Source organism: Pelobates fuscus, chromosome 5 (genome assembly GCF_036172605.1).
Source record: "Pelobates fuscus isolate aPelFus1 chromosome 5, aPelFus1.pri, whole genome shotgun sequence".
NCBI lineage: Eukaryota > Metazoa > Chordata > Amphibia > Anura > Pelobatidae > Pelobates > Pelobates fuscus.
In genome coordinates this window covers 337,655,281-337,678,181 of record NC_086321.1, presented here as the reverse complement: position 1 = coordinate 337,678,181, position 22,901 = coordinate 337,655,281, and the positions used below count along the sequence as shown (strand labels likewise).

General features: G+C 44.2%; 1 protein-coding gene across 1 annotated transcript in view; it reads left to right on the top strand.

Annotated features, from left to right (window-relative positions):
- LOC134611650 (fer-1-like protein 4) overlaps nucleotides 1-22,901 on the top strand; it is a 192,427-nt gene that overhangs the window by 86,931 nt on the left and 82,595 nt on the right. The window contains exons 18-23 of the mRNA XM_063455751.1: nucleotides 765-885; nucleotides 4,228-4,328; nucleotides 5,282-5,369; nucleotides 6,794-6,910; nucleotides 7,992-8,144; nucleotides 10,544-10,727. Coding sequence (XP_063311821.1) covers nucleotides 765-885; nucleotides 4,228-4,328; nucleotides 5,282-5,369; nucleotides 6,794-6,910; nucleotides 7,992-8,144; nucleotides 10,544-10,727 — 764 coding nt within the window. The remainder of the gene's footprint in view (nucleotides 1-764; nucleotides 886-4,227; nucleotides 4,329-5,281; nucleotides 5,370-6,793; nucleotides 6,911-7,991; nucleotides 8,145-10,543; nucleotides 10,728-22,901) is intronic.

Below are 22,901 nucleotides of genomic sequence, written 5' to 3'. Positions count from 1 at the left end.
TTGCCCTATAGAAACTCTGAGAGTTACACCATCGATAAACAATGATGAATAAATAGTCTGAATCCAAATGTTCGTACAAAGCGATATGCATATACTGTTAAATAAGTATCAAGGCCCATATTCCCACACTCACTGCCATAGATACGTTGTTTTGTTAGATAGGGCCAAAAAGGGAACGTCACATTTGTCTGAATGTGAAATAAAAAGGCACACTACTAGTATGTAATAAGTGGCAAAGATATTGGATACCTCCCAAGCATCCCTATTTAAGAGGGACAGTCCCTATTTTGGACCCAAATCTCCCTGTTCCTCTTTTATATCCTAACGTTCCCTTTTTTTTAGGAGCTCCATATTGTTGGTGTGTCAGAGTGTATAACAGAGCTCCACAGCTATAATAATTACAATAATGTGTCTTTAAACTAAATGTGTTTAGAACTCAGTCTGTGTTAAAAGGATATATCCTTGTTCTAAATTAAATTTTTACTTGTTTAGTAGCTTAAAATGTTCTAAGTAAGTCACGTAAGTTTCTCAGAACAGGCTCCGCACATTGATGAATGTGAAATGTGAGTAACTGTCTAGAGAATTGCAAAGTTGTTGAAAAATATTTCATGTTTTGACCTTAAAGCTGCTGCCCTTGTGTCTTTTCCCCACCATTCTTGGCTTAATGAATAAACCTGTTTTCTCCATACAGTAAGTTCACACTCTGCTTTGTCATCAATTCTAGACCAGTATTATTTCTTACCAAATGTTTCTTCTGTCACCAGCTCCTTCAACTGTATTACACTGGGCATCAACAAGCCTTGTGTATATGTATGGAGTTACTGGGAGGACCACAGCTGGAGACTATACAATTCCAACTGGATTGTTAAAATAGCCGAACGCCTGGTAAGTTTGATTCCCAAATCTCCCACCCTTCAGTACATAGACTGCTTCTACATAAAATACCTTTTACGTTCACTTCAAAGGAACACTCCTGGCACCGTAATTATAGTATATATAGTATATAAAATTAAAGACTGATAATTTCTTTGTCAGTGGACAAATGTTCAAAATCAGCAGGGGATCAAATACTTTCCCTCCCACTGTATCTTTTTTACTCTCTTGTGAATGAGGAGTTATTGATCAGCTGACACTCTCAGACTATCAGCAGAGCCCAGTCCGAGGCTTCCTGATTGATAAAATAAAAGTAGAGGGGCAGATCTGATGGGCAACAAACTGAATATTTTGGTGTTAAACCATTTATTAACCCCTTAATGACACAACTTCTGGAATAAAAGGGAATCATGACGGAATATATCCGTCGTCTGTCCTTAAGGGGTTAATAGTTTAACCCATGCAGGTAAGCAAGCACTCCTCACGCCAAAATAACTTTATACCTATGAATATGATGTTTTTATGGTGCCCAGAGTGTCCCTTTAAAGTGCATTCAAATATTAAAGTTTTCTCTCTAGGCCCTGACATGGTGCCTAGTTGTTTCTGTTGCAACTACAAGTAGCCATCAGAGGGCTTGTTTCCATGTTTGTTGAATTTAATGAAAACCTCTGCTGAAAATGTAAATGTTTTCCATTGGATACTGTCACTAGTTCACTAAACTTTACATCTGGTGCAGCTAGGTTTTTTAGTAGAAAAGACAAATGAGTGACTACCAAGTATTACATCTTAGACAAGAAAATTACATATAATCAATATGTAAGTGGAATTGGGCACTTAAGACAATCTATAAGCATGGTGTAGACCAGGGGTAGGCAACCATCGGCACCCCAGATGTTGTGGACTACATCCGCCATAATGCTTTTACACCCATAATGCTGACAAAGCAACATGGAAGGTGTAGTCCAAAACATCTGGAGTGCCGAAGGTTGCCTATGCCTGGTGTAGACATATATACTGATCAGCCACAACATTAAAACCAGCTGCCTAATATCATCAAACAGTTCTGATGCACAGAGGCATGGACTCCACAAGATCTCTGAATGTGTCATGTGGTATTTGGCATCAAGACATTAGCAGCAGATCCTTCAAGTCCTGTACGTTGTGAGGTAGGGACTCCATAGATCAGATTTGTTGTTCCAGAACATCCCACAGATGCTCAATTGGATTGCCTGTGTCACGATATCTTAACATTCTCCCGTGGGCCCGCGAGGTGTAGCAATAGGTGCCGACTCCTCCCGGTGACGGCACGGCATGTCGGATGCTGGACGCTCTATGCACGCCTCGTTTTATGATGCTGTGCATGCGCGCCGACGTCATAGCAGCTATGCTGAGAAAATTCTAAATATTCCACTCTCCCTGAATTTTGGGGGCGTGGATTTAAAGCAAAAGACGCTTAACTATAAAAGAGAGCCTTTTGCTTTTGTTCAGTGCCCTATTGTGGTTCACTGGTTGTTCCATCTAGTGCTATCCTGTTATCTGTCTGTGTATCTTGGTATTTTGACTCGGCTTATGTTTTCAGCATGGCCAGCATTCAGTTTTTCAGCAATGTGATCTATAGTAGCTCTTCTATGTGATTGGACCAGATGAGCTAGCTTTCATTCCCCACATGCACCAATGAGCCCTGGGCACTCATGACCTAAATGTCGGTTCACTGGTTTTCCTTCCTTACACCACATTTGGTAGGTTCTAACCAATGTTTACTGGGAACACCCCACAAGACTTGCCGTTTTGGAGATGCTCTGACCCAGTTGTCTAGCCATCACTATTTGACCTTTGCCAAAGTCACTCATATCTTTTCACTTGCCCATTTTTCCTGTTTTTAACACTCGAAATTCAAGAACTGACTGTTCACTTGCTGCCTAGTATATCCTACCTCTCGACAAGTGCCATTGTAACGATATAATCAATAAATGCACTAAGGGAAACAAATCTAGATGGTAGACTTTTAAAACATTTTTTCAGAGAAAAAGAGACACACTCCCAGGAATTAATGTGGCCCCACCAGGTATAATCTGATCACGAATGAAATTTTTTTCACAAATACCACTAGGTAGTTAATAGTCTAATTAGCAGACCTAAAAGTGCAAGAAGTGATTTGTGTAAAATAATAAGTCTCTTTTTGTTTCTATGCTCTATGGGTAAAGTTCCACTATGCACTGATCATAACCTAACTCCATGTCTGAAGGTGGTATAGGTTTCTTTATGGCATGTGGACAAGTATACATAGCAATATTCTACCAAGGTGATTTATTATCAGATTCTACAATATTCATAAGAGACTCGTAGAATTATTGTGTAATGTTTCCACCCCGTTACCCTGTATAATACCACAGCTTCCATTACTCCTTATTAGTTCAATGTACAGAGCTATACTGCCCTCTGCTGTATATATGTGGGCAGGATATTTGCCTTGTAATTATTTTTAAACATAGTAAGGGTGAAATAATTGACCAGCAGCTAATAAAGCCTTGTTTGGTTGACCCCTTCTATGAGCTACGAAGAGCTACAATTTAGAGGATTATTAACAAGACAGTTATACGTATTTGCTAATATTTTGCACAAATCACTTCTTGCACTTTTAGGTCTGCAATTTAGACTATTAACTACCTAGTGATCTATGTGCAATTTTTTCATTAGGGATTAGATTATACCAGCTGGGACCATTTTCATTCCTGAGTGGGCGCTTGGACAGTGTGGTCTGTCCAATTGGTGGTTTGGATCCGGCTATTTGCGGAACCAACAACAGTTCTTTCACTCTATGTGGATAGGCTTATACAACACATGAATATAAACTATCAAAAAAGGAAGTATAGCAAAACGACTTAACTCACATAGGCCACTTCATAGTATTGGTGCTATATCTAAAAACGGCTTGCAAAACCAGCAGTTCTCTTGTCTGCAGCCTTTGCAAACTCCCTTCTCTAACCCAGACTTCCCAATGCAGCTCAATGAGAAGTCTTTGCAAGGCAGATGTGCTCTGGGCAATTGCTGCCTCTTGAGTTTATCTACACTGAACTAAACAACCAGGAAGTAACAGGACTTGTTGTCTGACAGCAAGGCGAGGTTAACAAGATGAATTTATAAAAGTGCCAATTTCTGTTGATATCTTCACTTTTTGTAAAACGAAAGTATTTCAGCTAGCTAAAGTGCATCTGGAGTTTTTTTTATTGTATACAAAAGGACTTTAGGGGTATATACAAAATATATCAGCCATTAAGTGGATAGAGCATGTTGCCAATCTTTACTGATTACTTGACGTACTTATATATACTGTTTATACTCTTAATTCTTTAGGAACGGGGCCTTGAGGAGGTGGATAAGCTAACCAGAAGGCCTAAATCCAACCCAGAGGTGCGCTTAAAACAAGTTTTAGAGGAATTTGTTGCTGGCTGCAGGTACGGTTATCATTTTAATAAACTTACTAAATAAGTATATTTTAGAAAAAAGAAATTAGTTTTTAAATTTTTCATTGGCCAAATTCAGTACAATACTCCCAATAGTACATTTTCTTCACTCGACTTCGATCATATTTATTACCTGCCCAGGTTACATAGAGGAACCTGATAGCACACGATGGTAGTCAACAAGTTTCCAGCAATCTGTCTGCTGCACAGCGAGTCTCTCAAATATTACTCTTGCAGGTGATGTTGGGGTGTCCATTTTAGGGATCTGTTTGCCATTTAGAGTCACATAGTCTAGGTCTTACCCGGGACATCTTAACCCCAGGTGGAGCAACTCTATGGATCTCAATGTCATCACCGTAGTCAACATTAATAATAATAATACTAATAGGAAGAAGAAACACTCTAACCCCAAGTGGAGCAAGCTAACAGATCCAAGGTTGTTCCTTTAACAGAGGCTATGAAAGGACTGAGAGGTTAGAATCCTACGCCAATCCAAGTGAACAAAGGTTAATATGCCTAATAGTACAGTGCCCCCAGATCTCTGCAGCACACCAATGGGCTAGTTTAGGGATCTCTGAAGTTGAGCCATTTAAATAGGTATTTAGTAGTGATTTAACTACAACTATTAGATTCATTATTGTCAGGGTCAGATCTTCCCTAATGAACAAGTTATCAGAAGGCAACTACTATAGAGGACTTTGATCAAAAACACATTTTACTAACCATTACGTGGGTCCTTTTACACATCATACCCAGTATAATTACCTTAACTCCATCTCATCAAACTATTCTAATTCTATGCTTTCCATTGGTTTAAAATCTTGCACATCTTAGTAAATCTCAACTATATTACATGTACTATAAATCTGTTTTTACCTTAACTAAAATATTAGTGTTACAGATATATTTAGGAAACATTTTTCTTGCTATCTTTCCCATTACAGGCAATATTCTCTCAACGCAGGCAAGAGAGCTATGAGTCGACCAAATAATCTGGACCAGTGCAGAATAAAATCTCTCAGCCAAAATATTGTACGTTCCATGGAACATGATTGTTCATGATTGTATCTCTCGGGATTGTCTGTTTACTTTGTATGTATAGGTGCGTGGTACCCTCTTCCATGCACACATTTCTGTAACCATCCCTCAACGGTGTGAACCAGGGGTCAAGTCCTGGGAAAAAAAGTGTGGGAGTATCCACCTACCACTCCAAAAAAATTAAATAAACATTTGTACAAGTAACGCCAAGCCTCCATAGCAAGCCAGTAACCAACCTCATGCTGATGAGTTGCATTAACAACAAAACAGCTGTCTATGAGTGGTTCACTGGCTTTGCTCCTCTTTTGTGTTTCAAAAAGCTGTTGTATACAGCAAACACATACTCCATGGAATCCATGTATAAAGTGGAATTGAGGCAAAAATGTGGTTCTTTGTTGAGCTCATTTGCATATGCCTACCCAGAATCCCTTGCAGTAGTGAGAGCACTGTTAAAGTGAGATTTCTGTGAGAAAAGCAAGTCTTATGGCCTGACTGGTGTGTGTATTTGTGTTTAGCAATGTATTAACTCTCTCTCTCGCTCTCTCTATCTGTCTATATATATATATATATATATATCTTTCTTAGAAAATACAATAATTTATTGTAAAGTGCCGGTGGTGAGAAGAACGGCGTCTGCAAGCAGTGACATAGAGTGGTGTGGTGTCTTCACTGTCTGCCCCATTCTGCAGGCACTTAGAGCTGCAGTAGGCAATGTAGTGCGTAGTTGTATATGTATAGGGAATCCAGTGTGTGTATAGGGGATGCGTTTTGTGTTTGCATAGTGTGCAATATGTGTGTGTGTAGTGTATGCAGTGTGTGTGTATAGTGTTATATAATGTGTGTAGTGTATGCAGTGTGTGTGTGTATAGTGTTATGTAGTGTGTATATAGTGGATACAGTGTTTGTGTATAGTGTTTATAGTGTGTGTATAGTGGATTCAATGTGTGGGAAGGGGCATTTGTGGACATGTATTACAGTCAGCATTAAGAGAGACTACCATGGGCGGAGTGAAAAAAATACAAAAATTAAGGGGCATCCAGGAAAAACAAAGCAAAATGCAGTAAGTTATGGAAGAGAAACTGGAAAGGAAAATTAAAAAAGCACAATAATATAAATGGATCGGAAAGCTAAATAGGTTATGGAAGGTAGAAGAAGTTAAGAGAAAGAAAATCAATTATCAAAAAAAGTTTAGTAGCTAAAAGGAGCAGGCGTAGGGAGAGAGTTCTCTTAAATTTCACCAGACAACCCATCCATGGGCAAGACTTTGGAACATTGGCAAACCTGTTCTGACTAGTGTTCTCTCTGTAAAAAGTGAAGGTCTAGGCAAGTGAGAAGCACATTTTAATAATCAAACGTATCAATTTCTTCCGTTTGTAAGTTAAATAGATATTTACATACTGACTATTTTTTTAATTTAGATTCTTTATGCCAAGCAAGCTTTGAGAGCGAGCCGACGTCTAAACAAACATAACGTAAAGGAGAAAATGACTGATGCCAAGAAAATCCTTGCAAAAGTCCGATTTATTGCAAGAGAGGTACGTGTATTGCCAAAAGATACAGGAACCATTTAATTAGAAAAGGGAGAGGTGATAAATAATCCTCAATAATAATGTCACAATAATACTTCTTGCTCAGTTGGAAGTTTTCATCATTCTCCAAAGATATGTACCACAGCTCGTACAAAACATTAATAAAGAACTTTAGTACTGGACTATAATTCTATCCATTGTTTATTCACCATTAATGAAAATACAGGGAAATAAATTCAGAGCAAAGCCTGGTAACGGAAGGTTGCGTCTAGTACATAAAGCCCAAGTATCGCAGGGGTGAAGTTAAAAAAGTTAATATATTGCAAAATTGGTTAAAAGAGAATACATCTGTACAGAAAAAACAGCTCTATAATATTTTAAAATACACATGTGAAAGAATTGTGGTGGCCCCACAACCTGACGTGTTTTGTGCTTAGCACTGAATTTAAAACCCCTTCCACAGCTTAACTTAATCCAGCGCCGGGCTACCTCGGCGCTGGTGACCTCTCCTCCCCCCGCCGACGTCAGCTCCATAGTGGAGCGGAATGCGCATGCGTGGCAAGAGCCGCACGCACGTTCAAACAGTCCATAGGAAAGCATTTCTCAATGCTTTCCTATGGACATTCTGCAAGTTGGATGCAAATTTTGCATCAAACGTCGCAGAAGCGTCTCTAGCGGCTGTCAGGAAGACAGCCACTAGAGGCTGGATTAACCCCAAATGTAAACATAGCAGTTTCTCTGAAACTGCTATGTTTACATCTGAAGGGATAAAACCTGGGGGACCTGGCACCCAGACCACTTCATTGAGCTGAAGTGGTCTGGGTGACTGTAGTGTCCCTTTAATTCTTCTTCTCTTTATTAAAATGTTGCAACATAAAACATTTGACAAATAATATACATATATATATATATATATATATATATAAACTTGATCTGGATATTTCTTCCACAGCCCCCAAGTTTAAGGAGCAGCCTTGTCCAGATTAGTCTTTCTGCACATCTCTCACAGTTCTGCTTTACACATTCTGTCTGAATGCATGCGCACACATTGTTAGGAGACTAACGTCACTTTGCTATTATCTTGCAGCCACAGTGCACACTCCCTGATGTAATAATTTGGATGTTCAGTAATAACAAGAGGATAGCTTACGCTCGGATTCCAGCCCAAAATGTCCTCTACTCGGTGGTGGAGGAGGAGAAAGGCAAGGACTGCGGCAATATCAGCACTGTGTTCTTCAAGGTAAAAATACGTTTGCATAACAGAAATGGACGACATTGGACATTTTCTTAGTCTCCCTTTCTTTTCATTTGTATTTCTTTTTAAAGGGCTACACATGTTCACAAATATATAAGAAACAATATAAGGGAAAATATGACAAATAAAACCTGCAATATAATTCAATAACTACACTATACTACGATATCTAAAGAATAAAATGTTGATAAAGGTGACGGATAGGACTGATTGGAGAAAAGCTAGTAGTAAGATGCAGTACTAACAAAAGAGTGATACCATGTCAGTTATAGAAATAGACCAGAAAGGGAGAGTCGAGGTAATGGTTGGTTTGTAAAGTCAACATAGGATAAATATAGTGAATTATTTCTAATTCCCCCAGCTCTGGTGACATGGTATATTTGCAGAGTAAAGTAGACTTGTGCACAAGTTGAAAATATTGTTTGGACAAATCATATAATTTGGGGGAGAAATTAGTTCAGGTGGTCCAAAATTCATCAATGTGGTGTTTTGCTTTGGTCAAATTTTGTCTATGTGATCATTACATTGTGTGGACATCTATTCACAAACTGGACTTTACATAGGACACAAGGTCATGCGTTTAGACTGAAAGCAAGAAGATTTTGTCTAAGGAAAAGAAAAGTGTTTTTTTTTACTGTTAGAACAATAACAATGTGGAATTCGCTGCCTGAAGAAGTGGTTTTATCAGAGTCCATACAGATGTTCAAACAGCAGTAAGATGCAGAATATTCAAGAATATAATTTTTCAATGTAGGGTAATAGTTTCTTGATCCAAAGATTAATCTGACTCCCATTATGGGGTCAAGAAGGATTTTTTCCCTAGTTTGTTGCAAAATTGGAAGTGCTTCAAACTTTTTTTTTTTGCCTTCTTTTGGATCAACAGCAAAACACAAATGTGAGGAAGGCGGAACTTGATGGACACAAGTCTCTTTTCAGCATTGTAACTATGTAACAGGACAAGTAATTAGGATAAACCAAAAGGCCCTGAAAATGGGCCCAACCAGTGTACTGCAAAATACAGATATTATGTGTATGTTTTACCATACACGGATAGGCGCATTTGTTCACCATTTGATTCACAGATCAACCGAAAAGAAGTAGCCAATAAAAATAATAATCATATTTATGTAATATATAAAATTAAAGAGTTTATTCTTACTACTACTTCTTTTTTCCTCTATGGATCACTTCTCACTTGATCTGTGAATAAAATTAGCATTTAGTGGGTTTCCCCCAACTATCAATCATCAATTATCTCTTTTCTCTGGCTGCATGGTGGAGTTCCGAATCACAAATCCATTGTCTGTTTAATTTGTTTTGTGATATGTCTATAAGGCAATTCTGAGTTATAGAATTCGGACAAATTGCATTTTGAAACTGAATGCACAAGTCTTGTTAAAAATACTTTACAATTTTAACAAGTAACATATAAAAAATGTATAAATCAGGAGTGTCCTTGATGTAGAATTATTAAAAACCTATATTGATCCTGTATTGAATTTTTGTACTAACTCCATTTTAACTTCATTACATGACAGATTTCCTAACAGCATTTAGAATATTGAATAGAGAATGTATTTTCTAGAAGGACATGACTAACACCGGAATTATTAAGTTCCTGTAATATGAAACAAAGTATACTATAGCTAGGCCATGTGAAAACTGCTCTAATGAAATGTTCTTTCATAAAAAAGACCCTGAACCTGACCCCGAGTCTGACATCACTAACTACCCAAAATGACGTCCAAGCCCCCCTTCCCACCGAGTAAGCCTCGTGCTGGGTAAGATGGCGCTTGAGCCATCTGTCCACACCCGTGTCCAGAATGACGCCACCTCCCGGTGGGAGGACACCTAGTCAGCCACTTAGTACTTGAGCCAATAAATAATATTGATGGGTGGACATTGACATAGCCACTTAACACCTAATCCAATTAATGATGTTTATTTGTTGTTATCTTGATATTCAATGATGATGTAATTTTGCTCTTATAAGGGTCTGCGAGACCGTTTTTAACCAGATGCCATTAAATTTTCTCGAAGTGCTTTTAACCTGAACTCCGTGTGTCAGTGCAAATTTACTTCTGCGTATACGCAATTTAATCATCTCAGATTTGGACAGGAACAGATAGACATTTAAACATATTTGTTTATTCTTAAATTAATCTACATCAACCTAATTTGTCCATCTATAAAAGTTTAAAGACGTAGTTCGAACAGAGTAAGAAAGGTTGGAACTTTCAGGAATATTCTAATAAATTTTAATGGGGTTGAATTTTACGAGGCTTAAATGTCAGCTCATGTAGAAAGTGCATAGGTATGCCAGTATCCATTAAACAGATGTTTCTATGTCTGTTAACTACACATCGATGTCTCTTACTATCCAGACCCCTGGATCATACAACAGAGAAATTTTTGCAAAAGCTGAAATCTATTTATGGCTCGGAGTGACCAAATACTCCAAGAATAGCATTTCTGACCTGCCGGAGGACTTCAAACCAATGTATGAAAGGGATGGGGAACTAATTGATATACCAACACCATCTCCACCAATCCTGCTCAGGCGAGATGGTAAGAAACAAAATGCGTTTACAATCTGGTACATTAGGACACTTTGCAACTTGCTTGTATCTTCAAACTATGCTTGGATGCGAGTTTCTCCCACATTTATAAAACAGGCTTATTCACTGACGTAAGAAGTCAAAATGAATTCAAAACGACTTTCAAATTTAAGGTCAATGTGGCCAAACTGGAAACGTAGTTGACGTAGAGAATTTTTCCAGTGTCTAGGCTAGCCTTACAGTTTTAATTCACTTTGAATTCTCACAAGTTCAAGTGCAACCAAATTTCATTCCACATGCACTAGGTAAGGCTAAAGCCCAATAGGTATACGGCAAATTATACAGACATCATCATACCATGCATGAACAAACATATTGAAACAGGGAGCAGCAATGTGAATGTGTGGGGAACATAATGGATACGGGAAATGTAGGGCAGCAGTGACACATTTAGCTCATTAGTACAAATTCCAGGTGTTATTGTTATCCATGTATTTAATTCATATTCAGTGACCTGCACAACTCGTATTCTATCAAGGGGTTTGTCTGTGATAATGACATTGTACAATGGTGACACCTTATACTGATGGGCAATTTAAAGTAATGCCAACACTTGTTTGTAAAATTACATAGACAGTTCATTAAAAAAAAAAAGTGCATATATATATATATATGTGTGTGTGTGTGTGTGTCCATAGAGGTTTGCACTCCAGGTAAAGCCAATAGGTCCTATGCCTGTTGCTGGTCTAACAAAAATACAAAAATACAAAATAGTGACCTAACTCAAAGGACTTGCAAAAGTATGTAAAAGTAATACTTAACTTTTCTTAATTCATCTTTAAAAAAAACCCACAAAATTATATATTTAAAATTATAATTCTGTATAAAACATGCTAATGCAATCCACCATTAAAGGAACACTACAGGCACCAAAACACCTTCATCTAAATGAAGTTGTTATGGTGCCAGGAGACCCCAAGATGCATCTTTGACTTCAGGAGATAAACTGTTATCGAACGGTTTAACACCAAAGTTTCCTCCAGCTTCGACCTCAACTCCCCCGCCCAAGGGGGCATCCGGCTTTTGAAATGGCAGTTTCAGGAAGCGTGAAGTGCCGCCGGGCAGGGCGTCGCTGATTGGTCGAGAGTGGTCAGCTAATGCTGTCAACCAATCAGCAGTGGCGGATCCAGAGCCTGATCTCGGGAGGGGCACTTGTAGATTATTTAAATAAATAATCCAGACACAATAACCACTACAGCTCAGTTTAGTGGTTATAGTGCCAATAATGCCAAGACCCCCTCCCAGAGTAAGTAGTCAAACTGTTTAAGAACTGTTTGACAACTTACCTGAGGTCCTCTGGGGAATGGGACTGTAGTAGGGCAGAGGAGCAGTGGTATGTGTGAGTGGTGCAATGTGTGAGGGGTGCAGTGTGTGTGTGTGTGTGTGAGGGGGACAGTGTATTAGCAGTGTGTGTGTGTGAAGGTTGCAGTGTGTACGTGAGGGCGGCAGTATATGTCAGGGGTGCAGTGTGTGTGTGGGTCAGTATGTGTGTGTGACAGTTACAGTGTGTGTGTGGGGCAATGTATGTGTGTGGGGGCAGTGTGTTTATGGGGGGAAGTGTGTGTATGTGGGGGCAATGTGTTTATGGGGGGCAGGGGCAATGTGTGTGTATGGGGGGCAGGGGCAATGTGTGTATATGGGGGGCAGGGGCAATGTGTGTGTATATGGGGGGCAGGGGCAATGTGTGTATATGGGGGGCAGGGCCAATGTGTGTGTGTGTATGGGGGCAGGGGCAATGTGTGTGTATGGGGGCAGGGGCAATGTGTGTGTGTGTGTGTATGGGGGCAGGGGCAATGTGTGTGTGTGTGTGTGTGTGTATGGGGGGCAGGGGCAATGTGTGTGTATATCGGGGGCAGGGGCAATGTGTGTGTGTATGGGGGGCAGGGGCAATGTGTGTGTGTATGGGGGGCAGGGGCAATGTGTGTGTGTATGGGGGGCAGGGGCAATGTGTGTGTGTGTATGGGGGGCAGGGGCAATGTGTGTGTGTGTATGGGGGGCAGGGGCAATGTGTGTGTGTGTGTATGGGGGGCAGGGGCAATGTGTGTGTGTGTGTATGGGGGGCAGGGGCAATGTGTGTGTGTGTGTATGGGGGGCAGGGGCAATGTGTGTGTGTGTGTATGGGGGGCAGGGGCAATGTGTGTGTAGAAGAAGGATAGGGGGGGGGGCTTTTTTTTTTTAATGTGTGTGTGGTTTTTTTTTTAACATTTAATTAAAATTAATATATAATTTATGTCCCCCCTCCCTTCTTACCTTTACTGGGAGGAGGGGGGACATCTTTCTTTCCCTGGTGGTCCCAGTGGGGATTCCCTGGTGGTCCCAGTGGTAGGAGTGAACTCTAGCCCGCGCTCCAGGGCTAGAGTTCACTCTCGCGAGATTTGGAGCGTTGCCGTGGTAACCGCGGCAACGCTCCAAATCTCGCGAGAGGAGGACCCGGAGGAGCTGCTGGTAACAGCTCCCGGGTCCTCTCTCCCTCCCCTGCCGGTCGGCTGTCAGTAATGTGCCTGCAGACCGGGGAGGGAGATCACTGATCTCCCTCCCCGGTCTGCAGGCACAATGCAGGGCTGGCACTTGGGCAATGTCAGCCCTGCATTAGCCGGCAGGGGAGAATCTCGGGGGGGGCAATTGCCCCGTTGCCCCCCCCCCCCTGGATCCGCCACTGCCAATCAGTGACTGCCCATCCACAAAACTGGCTTGAAAAAGTATTTATTCAAATATACTAAATATAACATTGTACTTTTCTTCTTTTTTTGCCACTGTTACTTATATAGTTTATATGCGACTCATTCTACTTTATATTCACATAACCGTAGTAATGGCTCACACTACTGTAGTGTACCTGCTATAGCCTTGATAAACTTTCTTCAGATATATTTTGATATGTATTTGTGCTCAAGGTGTTGTGTTACCTAGTGGTGTAGGTGATTCCTGCAAATATAGACACTTGAGAGGAGCAATAGATATACACCATGTTAAACTGACAGTGCTTCTGTAATGTTTCTTAATAATATTTTCTTTTTGGTATTGGCCTCGTAAGATGAATCAAGTCTACTTGTCTTAGAGCTTCAAGAATCAAGCACAAAAGAGAGCATTCCTGCTAAATTCTAGCAAAGCTCCATCACCAAATCAGGGCCCATAAAGTAACACGGACATTTAATTAAAAAACGTTGCTTTTGTTTAAATATTGCAAGTGAAGTTTTAGGCAGATTTTGACAAACCGTGGCAGAACGCCACTCGAACAACTGCATTCATATCTCTCAGGATCAGTACCAATTTGTGTTTTCAAATAATGGACTTGAATAGGATGAATACTTTGCTGTGAACAAATTATCGTTCACAGCAAATGTACGGATGTGAGAGTTTATGCGTTATACTGTATAATTATACAGCTGGCACTTATTATGTTACCTTAGTATATGCCACACCATTCACAACATTTGTGGGGTAGGGGTGCACCCATGCATTATAGATCTCCAGGAATTAAATGGACACAGAGCAATTTATGTTACTGAATGCATTGCTAAATTGTAGGTTCTAATATTAATAAATCACATTGGAGTGATTATACTATATTTGCCAATAAAATACTCATGGGGTTATTCACCAAACAGTGGTTTGTGGTGAAGTGACACGGGAACTGTACATTTTAAGGATAGAAAAGTCAAAAAAAAAAAATATCAAATTTATTCACAATTCCTTAATAAACTTTATGTACACTATATACTGCAGAAAGAAAAACCACTTAAATCACTGTTTGTTTTCATTAAACATTATCTTTTTAAAGTTTAAGTTTAGCATAGAACTTTTTTTTTTTTGTAAATTCTTTATTATGACGATCAGGTGAGTACAGAATCACATATATACACCACAACAGTGTAAATACACATAGTCAGGTCGGATAAAAACAGTGAAAATAGGCATTGTTGTCTTCTGATCATCTGACATGCAGCAAGCATCATGAAAGCTTTCGAACAATCAATAGAATAAAGGTAATTTGAACAATTTGAACAATTATGGGTGAGTGCATGCTTGAAAGCAGAAGCAGTTTCAGTAACAGTAATAACCGATCAAGTGAGTATGAACAAGGGGATACCTTGGAGCCCTATTCCACAGTTCTTCTGGGGAACCAGGTGTATATACCTGTCAGCTAAAAAAGGAGGTAATAGCTTCAATATCAAATATATTTGACATATTGGGCAGAAAGGCCTGCACATCCCCGGTTAGGTGCACCTGACCTACAGGCTGTAGAGCTTATGATATGTGGGTATTTGCCTAACTAGGCGTATTGTGAGGCAGGTGAGATTATAAGTTCCAGGTACCTACACTTCACGGTAGATAAAGCGAACCCCCAATTCCGAGCCTTAACTAGAGATCTCCTATAGAAAGTAGCTCCAAGGGTCGCCTGTGAAACAGAGGTGGCTTGGATGTGTCTGTCTATTGGAGTAGCCCATCAGTCAGGTGCCTGTTGTGTTTCCTTGAGGTGTCGTGAAGCGGGTGTTGTAATCCCATCCTCCCGTCAGTTAAGTGTGTCATAGTTTGGGAGGCTACTGCTCTGTATGTCCGGTTCCTTAGTTGCTCCTTCAGTCAGCTGTTAGTGATGTCATTGGTTCGCACCCTTGGCATTTACTACGCTCTATGTCTATAACTCGCGCATCCTCACAGTCGGGTCCTCCCGTTCCCGACCTCCTCGGGCGCAGCTTGAGCCGCCGCGTCAAGACCCCACAAATATGTCATGTGGGCTTTAGTAGATACAGTGTATGATAATGATAATAGAAAGAGGGGGGATGGATGGGGGGGGAGGGTTTACAGGGAGCACCATGTGTCATCCTCGAACCCAGTGTGTCGTGGTGTGCGCTATATTCCTCCTGTTCCTGGTCTTGAAAGGTAGACGTACCACGGGGTCCAGGTGGCGACGTGTTTGTCGCTCCACCCGAGCAGATCCGTGTACCGCGCCTCAGCCGTGTGTATGTCCTCCACCCTCTGAAGCCATTCTGCCTGTCAGGGTACCTGCGGTCTCTACCTCCGAAAGAGGTAGAGACTTAGCTTTTCCTCCATCCAGACGGCCTGATGGCTCCCTTCCCCAAGGTCTATCCGGTCATGCAAGGCCGGCCGCGAGGGAGTGACTGCCTTTTACAGCATCTAGGCAGGAAGTTGTCATCAGGACACTCCTCCGGAACGACCTGTCACTCAATTGCTGCAGGACCAATCAGGACGCCTCGGAGGCGTGGTTACTGCTCTGAACAGGGTATTTAACAGAGCTTCGTTCATTAGCTCATTGCCCTGTCGTGGTTCTAGCTTGTTCTAGTCACTCAGTGCTTGTGTATTCTATTATCCCTTTTGGTTTTGACCCGGCTTGTTTACCTTACTCTGCTTATCTCTGTTACCCTTGATTCGGCTTGTCTCTCGCTTACCTGTCTTCTGTTACCCTCGACCTCGGCTTGTCTTTGACCATTCTATACTGTACTACTTACGTTAGTCCGGCCATTCTAAGGTCCGGTATACGTATCTGGCTACTGTTTGTACTCTGCGTGTTGGATCCCTGTCCCGATCCTGACACTGCCATAGTCGGTGGTTGTGTCTGTTTCCATCTAGCTGGTATGGATGCTTTCGCCGCGTTAAGCAGGTGTCGTAATATCGATCGCTTGTATTGGGCTATCGAGCTTTCCGTGTGATGTAGTAGGGCCATTTCCATGCTGAAGTCCGGTAGGTCTCCCAGGATAGCCGTCATTTCCCGTTGTATGTCCTCCCAGAATGGCTTAATCTTTGCGCAATCCCACCAGATGTGCCTTATTGTACCCGTGTGGGATTTGCATCTCCAGCAGGTGTCTGTAGTTCCCGGGAATATTCTGTGCAGTAAAGAAGGAGTCCTGTACCAGTGGGAGAGTAGCTTAAAGTTGACCTCCTGATAATTGGTACTTATGGAACTCTTGTGCTGTAGTATTAATATCTGTTCCCATTGTGCTTCAGTGAACATCCTATCCGTCAGCTCTTCCCATCGCCTCTTGAACGCCGTGTTCCGTGTGTGATCTCCCGTTATTAGCTGTTGGTAGATGACTGAGACTCTGCCGTCTGCACCGGAGCCGGTCCCGCAGAGGCGTTCGAACCACGTCTGTTCTCTGTGTAACGCTACCCTGTTGGGGAGGTTGTAATAGAAATGCCGCAGTTGTGCGTAGTGAAATCTGTGCATTAGCGTCGGTTGTGGTGTTTCACTCCATTCCCGTATGTTCCGCATTCCAGAGTTGTTCAGGACTTCGAATATCGGGACATATTCTCCGTCTCTCTCTATTGGCCAGGCAGAACGTTGCAGCCCTCCACCTATCTCAGAATTATGAGTTATCGGTATCAGGGGGCTCGGCTGCGGGGAGATATGTTGGTTCCGTCTTATGAGAGACCACGTCTTTAGCGTTTGTGTGATGGGTGATTCAGTGCCCAGTTTTGATGTTGCGTCCGCCGAGCCTTGCCATGTGAGCCTGTAAAGGGCTTTGTTCGTGCTTTCTCTATCCAGTGCAACCCATAGTTTGTTATCGGACGCTGCATGCCAGTCCCTGATCCGCTGCAGTACTGCGGCTTGAAAGTATTTGCGGATATCGGGTAAAGCTAGGCCGCCCCAGTTCTTAGGTAGGCATAGCTTGTCAAAGCTGAGTCGTGCCCTCTCTCCCTTCCAGACATATTTTATCACCGCTGACTTAAGAGTTGCAAAAAATTCTGGTGGTACGTGCCAGAGAATGGTGTGAAAGTAGTAGAGCAGCCGTGGGAGAATGTTCATCTTAATCACCGATATACGACCCTGCCAGGAGATGTGGTCATAATTCCAATTTTTTAGGTCGAGTAGTATGGTGCGTAGAAGGGGAGCATAGTTCCTGACATACAGTTCTTTCGGGTTGCTGGGTATCCAAATTCCCAAGTATCGCATCTGGTCCGGGCACCAATGGAAGGGGTATTCGCGTGTGATCTGTTCTCCTATACTTGTCGAAGCCGAGACATTCAGTAGTTCACATTTAGTTAAATTAAGTTTCAGCCCCGATAACTGGCCATATGCGTCAAATTCCTGCATCAGGGCTGGCATGGACTCAGCGAGATCATTCACAAAAAAGAGCATATCGTCTGCATATGCAGCTACCTTATGTTCCTGGTGTCCATGCCTGAATCCTCTGATCTCCGAGGTATGTCTCACCCTATCCAGAAATGGTTCCAGTGTGATGGCGAACAGGAGCGGCGATAATGGACAGCCCTGCCGAGTGCCGTTGTGAATTGTGAAGGCGTCCGTAAGTGCACCGTTCACCCTTACTCTGGCGCTGGGGTCGGTATAGAGAGCTTCTATCCAGGTCACCATCCCTCTTCCCAGGCCCACTTTACGTAATGTCGCCATCATGAAACTCCAGTTCACCCGATCAAAAGCCTTTTCGGCGTCCGTTGAGAGCAGTAGTAGGCCCGATTTCTCTTTAAGAGCTAGTGCTTGTATGGAAAACGCTCGAAGTGTGCAGTCTCTGGCTTCTCTGCCTGGTACGAATCCAGTTTGGTCCGGGTGGATTAAGCGCGGTACGTATTTTTGTAATCTAGTGGCAATGATCTTGGTGAAGAGCTTCACATCCGCGTTAAGGAGCGAGATCATCCGGTAGCTACTGCAGTTTTTGGGTTTTTTGCCAGGCTTAGACAGTACTGTGATTGTAGCTGCTAATGTTTCCTGGTGGAATTTGTCCCCCTGTTGGAGTCGGTTGAGGGCCGCCATTAGGTGAGGGGTCAGAATGTCTCTGAACAGCTTGTAGTATCCCGCTGAGAGTCCGTCCGGTCCCGGTGCCTTCACTTTCTCCGCTGCTTTGATCGCCGCTTGTACCTCTTCCGTGGTGATTGGGACTTCCAGAAGTTCCGCTTCTTCTAGTGTTAATGCGTCAGGTTGGAATTTTTGTAGGTAGCGCGTTGTCGCGTCCTGCAGTTCTACTCTGCGGGCATCAGAGGGCAACGGCGTGGAGTTATACAATTGTTGATAATATTTACGGAATTCAGTGGCTATAGCCTCCGGGAATTGTGAGTGTGCCATCAGTCTTCCGTATTTCGTGCACTTGCGCCCTGGCTTGTTGGGGTCGGATCGTGCGGGCTAGGAATCTCCCACTCTTGTTGGCGTGAATGTAGAAGAAGGCCTTGGATCGTAGCATCGCCCTGTGATGTTTGCGGGCCAGCAGTTCCGCCAATTGTCGGCGTGCGTCTAGAAGTGAGCGATAGTGCTCCTCGAGTTGCGATCGTTTGTGTTGGGTTTCCAGTTGTGAGATCCGGTCGGTGAGTTCCAGCATATGTTGCTGCGATTCCCTCTTTTTCCGCGAAGCAATCCGTATGAGATGACCTCGAAGCACGCTCTTGTGTGCTTCCCAGAGCGTCACTTTCGACACATCTTCCGTATCGTTTTCACTGAAGTAGTTGGTGAGATGTTCTGTCAGAAGTGCCTTTACTTCCGGGTCCGATAAGAGCGACTCATTTAGCCTCCATGCCGTCTTAGTGGGCCTGAACAGTGGGGAGTCCAGATTTATGGACACTGCGCTGTGGTCCGACCGTGGTGTCGGTGTGATTGCAGCCGACTGTAGATGTTGTAGGCCTTCCTGCTGTATAAGAACATAGTCAATGCGCGAATATCTCCTGTGTATGGCTGAGTAGTGTGTATAATCCCGGGTTGTCGGGTGTAGGGTCCGCCACGCGTCTACTAATCTCAGGTCTCGCATGGTCTTCTTTATTGCCCTAATCGCGGTTTGTGGTATACTACTGTGTCCTGTCGACGAATCAACTAATGGGTCAAGCGGCACGTTGAAGTCCCCCCCTATGACGAGTGAACCTTCTGTAAACGTCGCCAATTGGCGGATCGTTTTGTTCAGGAACGTCGCCTGTTTTGCGTTTGGCGCAAATATAGAGGCGAAGGTGTATCTCCTCCCCGCAATTGTGCCTTTGATGAAAAGGAACCTACCATTAGGGTCGGCCACTTGGTCCAGCAGGGTGAATTTAAGATTAGCGGCCACCAATATCGCCACTCCTACTTTCCGGGCATCCGGGTGAGTGCTGTGGTAGTTGATTGGGTATCCTCTATCCTTCAGTCTGTGGGTATCTGAAGCTTTGAGGTGCGTTTCTTGTAGCATCGCCACCGAGATCCGTTTGCAGTGAAGTTCTCATAGGAGGTGTGAGCGCTTCTCAGGCGTGTTAAGGCCTCGGCAGTTCTGCGTGAGGACATGAAGAGGTGCGGCCGTGTATGCCATGGGGCGATTGTGGGTGAGGGCGCAGATGTCTCTGCGGTTGTATTCCGGTATCCTAGGCCCAGATGCCCGTGCGCACTTCAACTGCCGGTAGAAGAGGGGGGAGGGGAATATAAGGTAGGAGAGAGGTAGTTAAGGGGGCGGGAGGGGGGATGGGGGGAGGGGGGAGAAAGTATGCGGTTACAGATAAGTAAGAGGAGGGTTATAACCCCCGTAAGTTAGGACACCCAGAAGTTGGGTGCGGCTCGGTCTACGCCCAATTCGGTCCATCCCAAGAGGCCCCTGGTGCGAGAGCGCAATAGTGTGTCCTCAGTAAAGAAATATCCCCTCAATACGAGGGGGTCCTGTGTAGCTGGGTGGATATCAAGACCATACCGTCCCCTAGCAAGCTAGGGCAGCTGCGGTGTTGGGTCCCCCAGTAATGTGGTCTACACAGGTTTGGTTCGGGGTGGTGGTGAGACCAGTCGAGTCCGATGCCACTGCCCGGAAGGTAGCAGGAGCTCAGTGTCTAGTAGTGTAGTAGTGTGTGTGTCTCTCAGAGGGGTGTCCGTGTCCCACTTGTTCCCAATCTTACGTCAATAGCTAGGTCTATGAAAATATCGATCTGTACGGTCACGTCATATAGGGGTATGGGTTATCATCCGATAGATCAGTGCGGCATGAGTGGCTGTTGGTCGTTCCCTGTGTCGGTGTGGTATGCCTAGTACTACGTTGAGCTAGCACAGGTCATGGGTCGCGGTGGGGTCAGGTGTAGGGGTGTGTGGCCCGGGTTTTCCTGTCCCCCATAAATGTCCCTGATATGGGTCCCCCGGGTCGAGAGTCGGGAGCGGAGCCACCCGGCAGCGGGTGTGGGGAGGTAAAAGGCTTCGTGGGTATGTGAATGTCTGGCAGCAGTGGGCGCGTGGGCCTCAGTATGTGAGTATCGTGTTGTGTAAGGGACTCACTTTTCCCTACCTAGTGCGTTAAGGCCAATAGCGCAACTCATCAGTACCCCCCAGGGACCCTCCACCCCCGCCCAGCCAGATCCATCCGCAACCCCCCAACCCTTGAGACCGTGTGAGACCCAAGGAGGTATAGTTGTAGTCCCAGTTTAACTCTCCCCTTTCCCCACCTCCTCCATAACCCGAGGGCACATTAGTATCACAGCCATACTCCCACCCAGAGGACTATCCCACCTGACACAGCCCGATAAAACATTGACAGCGAAACAAGTTCCCATGTACAGGTCCCCCTAGGCACCTCCCACTTCCCACCAACCATCCCCCAAACAGTGCTTCAAGTAGCATCTATATTAGAGTTGTGGCATGACCAACTCGCATTCGTAGCACCAGTGATACCACGTTATATCAAGAGTCCGAGTGTCCCGTTACTAACCAGCAGTCTTATATAGAGACATAGTTCGTGTTCTATGTACACATGCAGAATTGTCCTTGCAAGGGCCACAGCCCGCGAGTATGCCGTGCGGTGCACCCCTCCCCCATCAGGCCCCCCTCCCCAGTCAACTTGGGGCAGCCTCCCGCCCCAGGGGGTATGCTATGATTGTATTGTTATACTTGGTCATGCGTGGCCCTGTGGAAGTCCCTGTGTATGTGTATGTGCATACAGTACTTATCTGTCTCCTGTTGTACACGGGATAGAGTTGGTGTCCGTGGTTATCTGCAGGCCGTGGTAGGGTGCTCGTGTCGCGGCTGGTCATTCTTGCTTGGTGGGTGTAGGAGGGGTGCCCAACCTCACTCCTCCGGATCTGTGGGCATCAGTTGCCATGCGGGCCTGTGGGCGCCTTGGCGTGTTGTCTCGTCTTCGCTGCTGGCCAGGGGTTTGGATTCTCTGCCTCTGGTCTGTCGGCCCCAGGATCCAGTCGGTGACCTCTGTAGGTGGGAGGTTGAGGCGCTGCAGGAACCTGGGTACTTCCTCCGGCCATTGTAACGTGAACCATTCGTCGTGATGTCTGGCCAAAAGCATAAAGGGGAAACCCCATTTATACGGGATCCCTCTGTCTCTGAGTAGCGCAGTGATGGGTCTCAGGGCTCTGCGAGCTTCAAGCGTGAGAGGAGACAGGTCTTGATAGAGAGCCACCTCTGCGCCGTTGAATCGCCAGGTGGGTCTTGCGCGGGCCTTGTTCATTAGTTTCTCTTTCAGCTTGTAGGAGTGCAAGCAGCATACAATGTCTCTTGGTATGTTATCGGTCGCGCGAGCTCTGTTATCCCTATGCGCCCTGTCAAATGCTATGGAGTCTGGTGCCTCTGGTCCCAGTATGTCGCTGAACAGCGTTTGCAATATGGCCTCCACGTCTTCTGCCCCTTCCGGTTCAGGTAGGCCGCGGACCCGTATGTTTGATCTGCGGCCCCTGCTATCAAGATCTTCAGTTTGGCGTCTTAGGTGTAAAAGAATATTGCCTTGTCTGTGTATTGCCAGATTTGAAGCCTCAACTCTCTCCCCAGTAGCATGCACAGATGTTTCAGTTGCCTGTATCCTAGCAGCCTGTGTGGAGATTTCGGCCCTGAGTGAGGTTACCTCCGTGCGGAGCGCCGCGTGCAGGGTGTCAGAGAGGGTCAGCATGTCTGCTTTGGTGACCATTGCCGCTGCCAGAGCTTTTATGTCTGCTCTTATTTCTGCCAGCGAGGGTTCAGCCGGCTCTGATGTTGGTGAGCGGGCCGGGGAGACGGCCATGTTTGCGCCCGCGGCCACGTGGTGACCGGTAGTCGATGGGGCCAGGTACCCGTCCATGGGACCCGTTTGGGAGGTAGTCGCTGGATTCCTGGGGGTTTGGGAGCCGTCTGGGCGTTTAGTGCGCCCCATTTCCGTGCCGTGCTGAGGTGTAAGCCCGCTTTAGCTGCTGTGTGGGTCGGAGCTCTTCCTCTAAGCAGCCATCTTCGCTCGCGGCCAAGCCACGC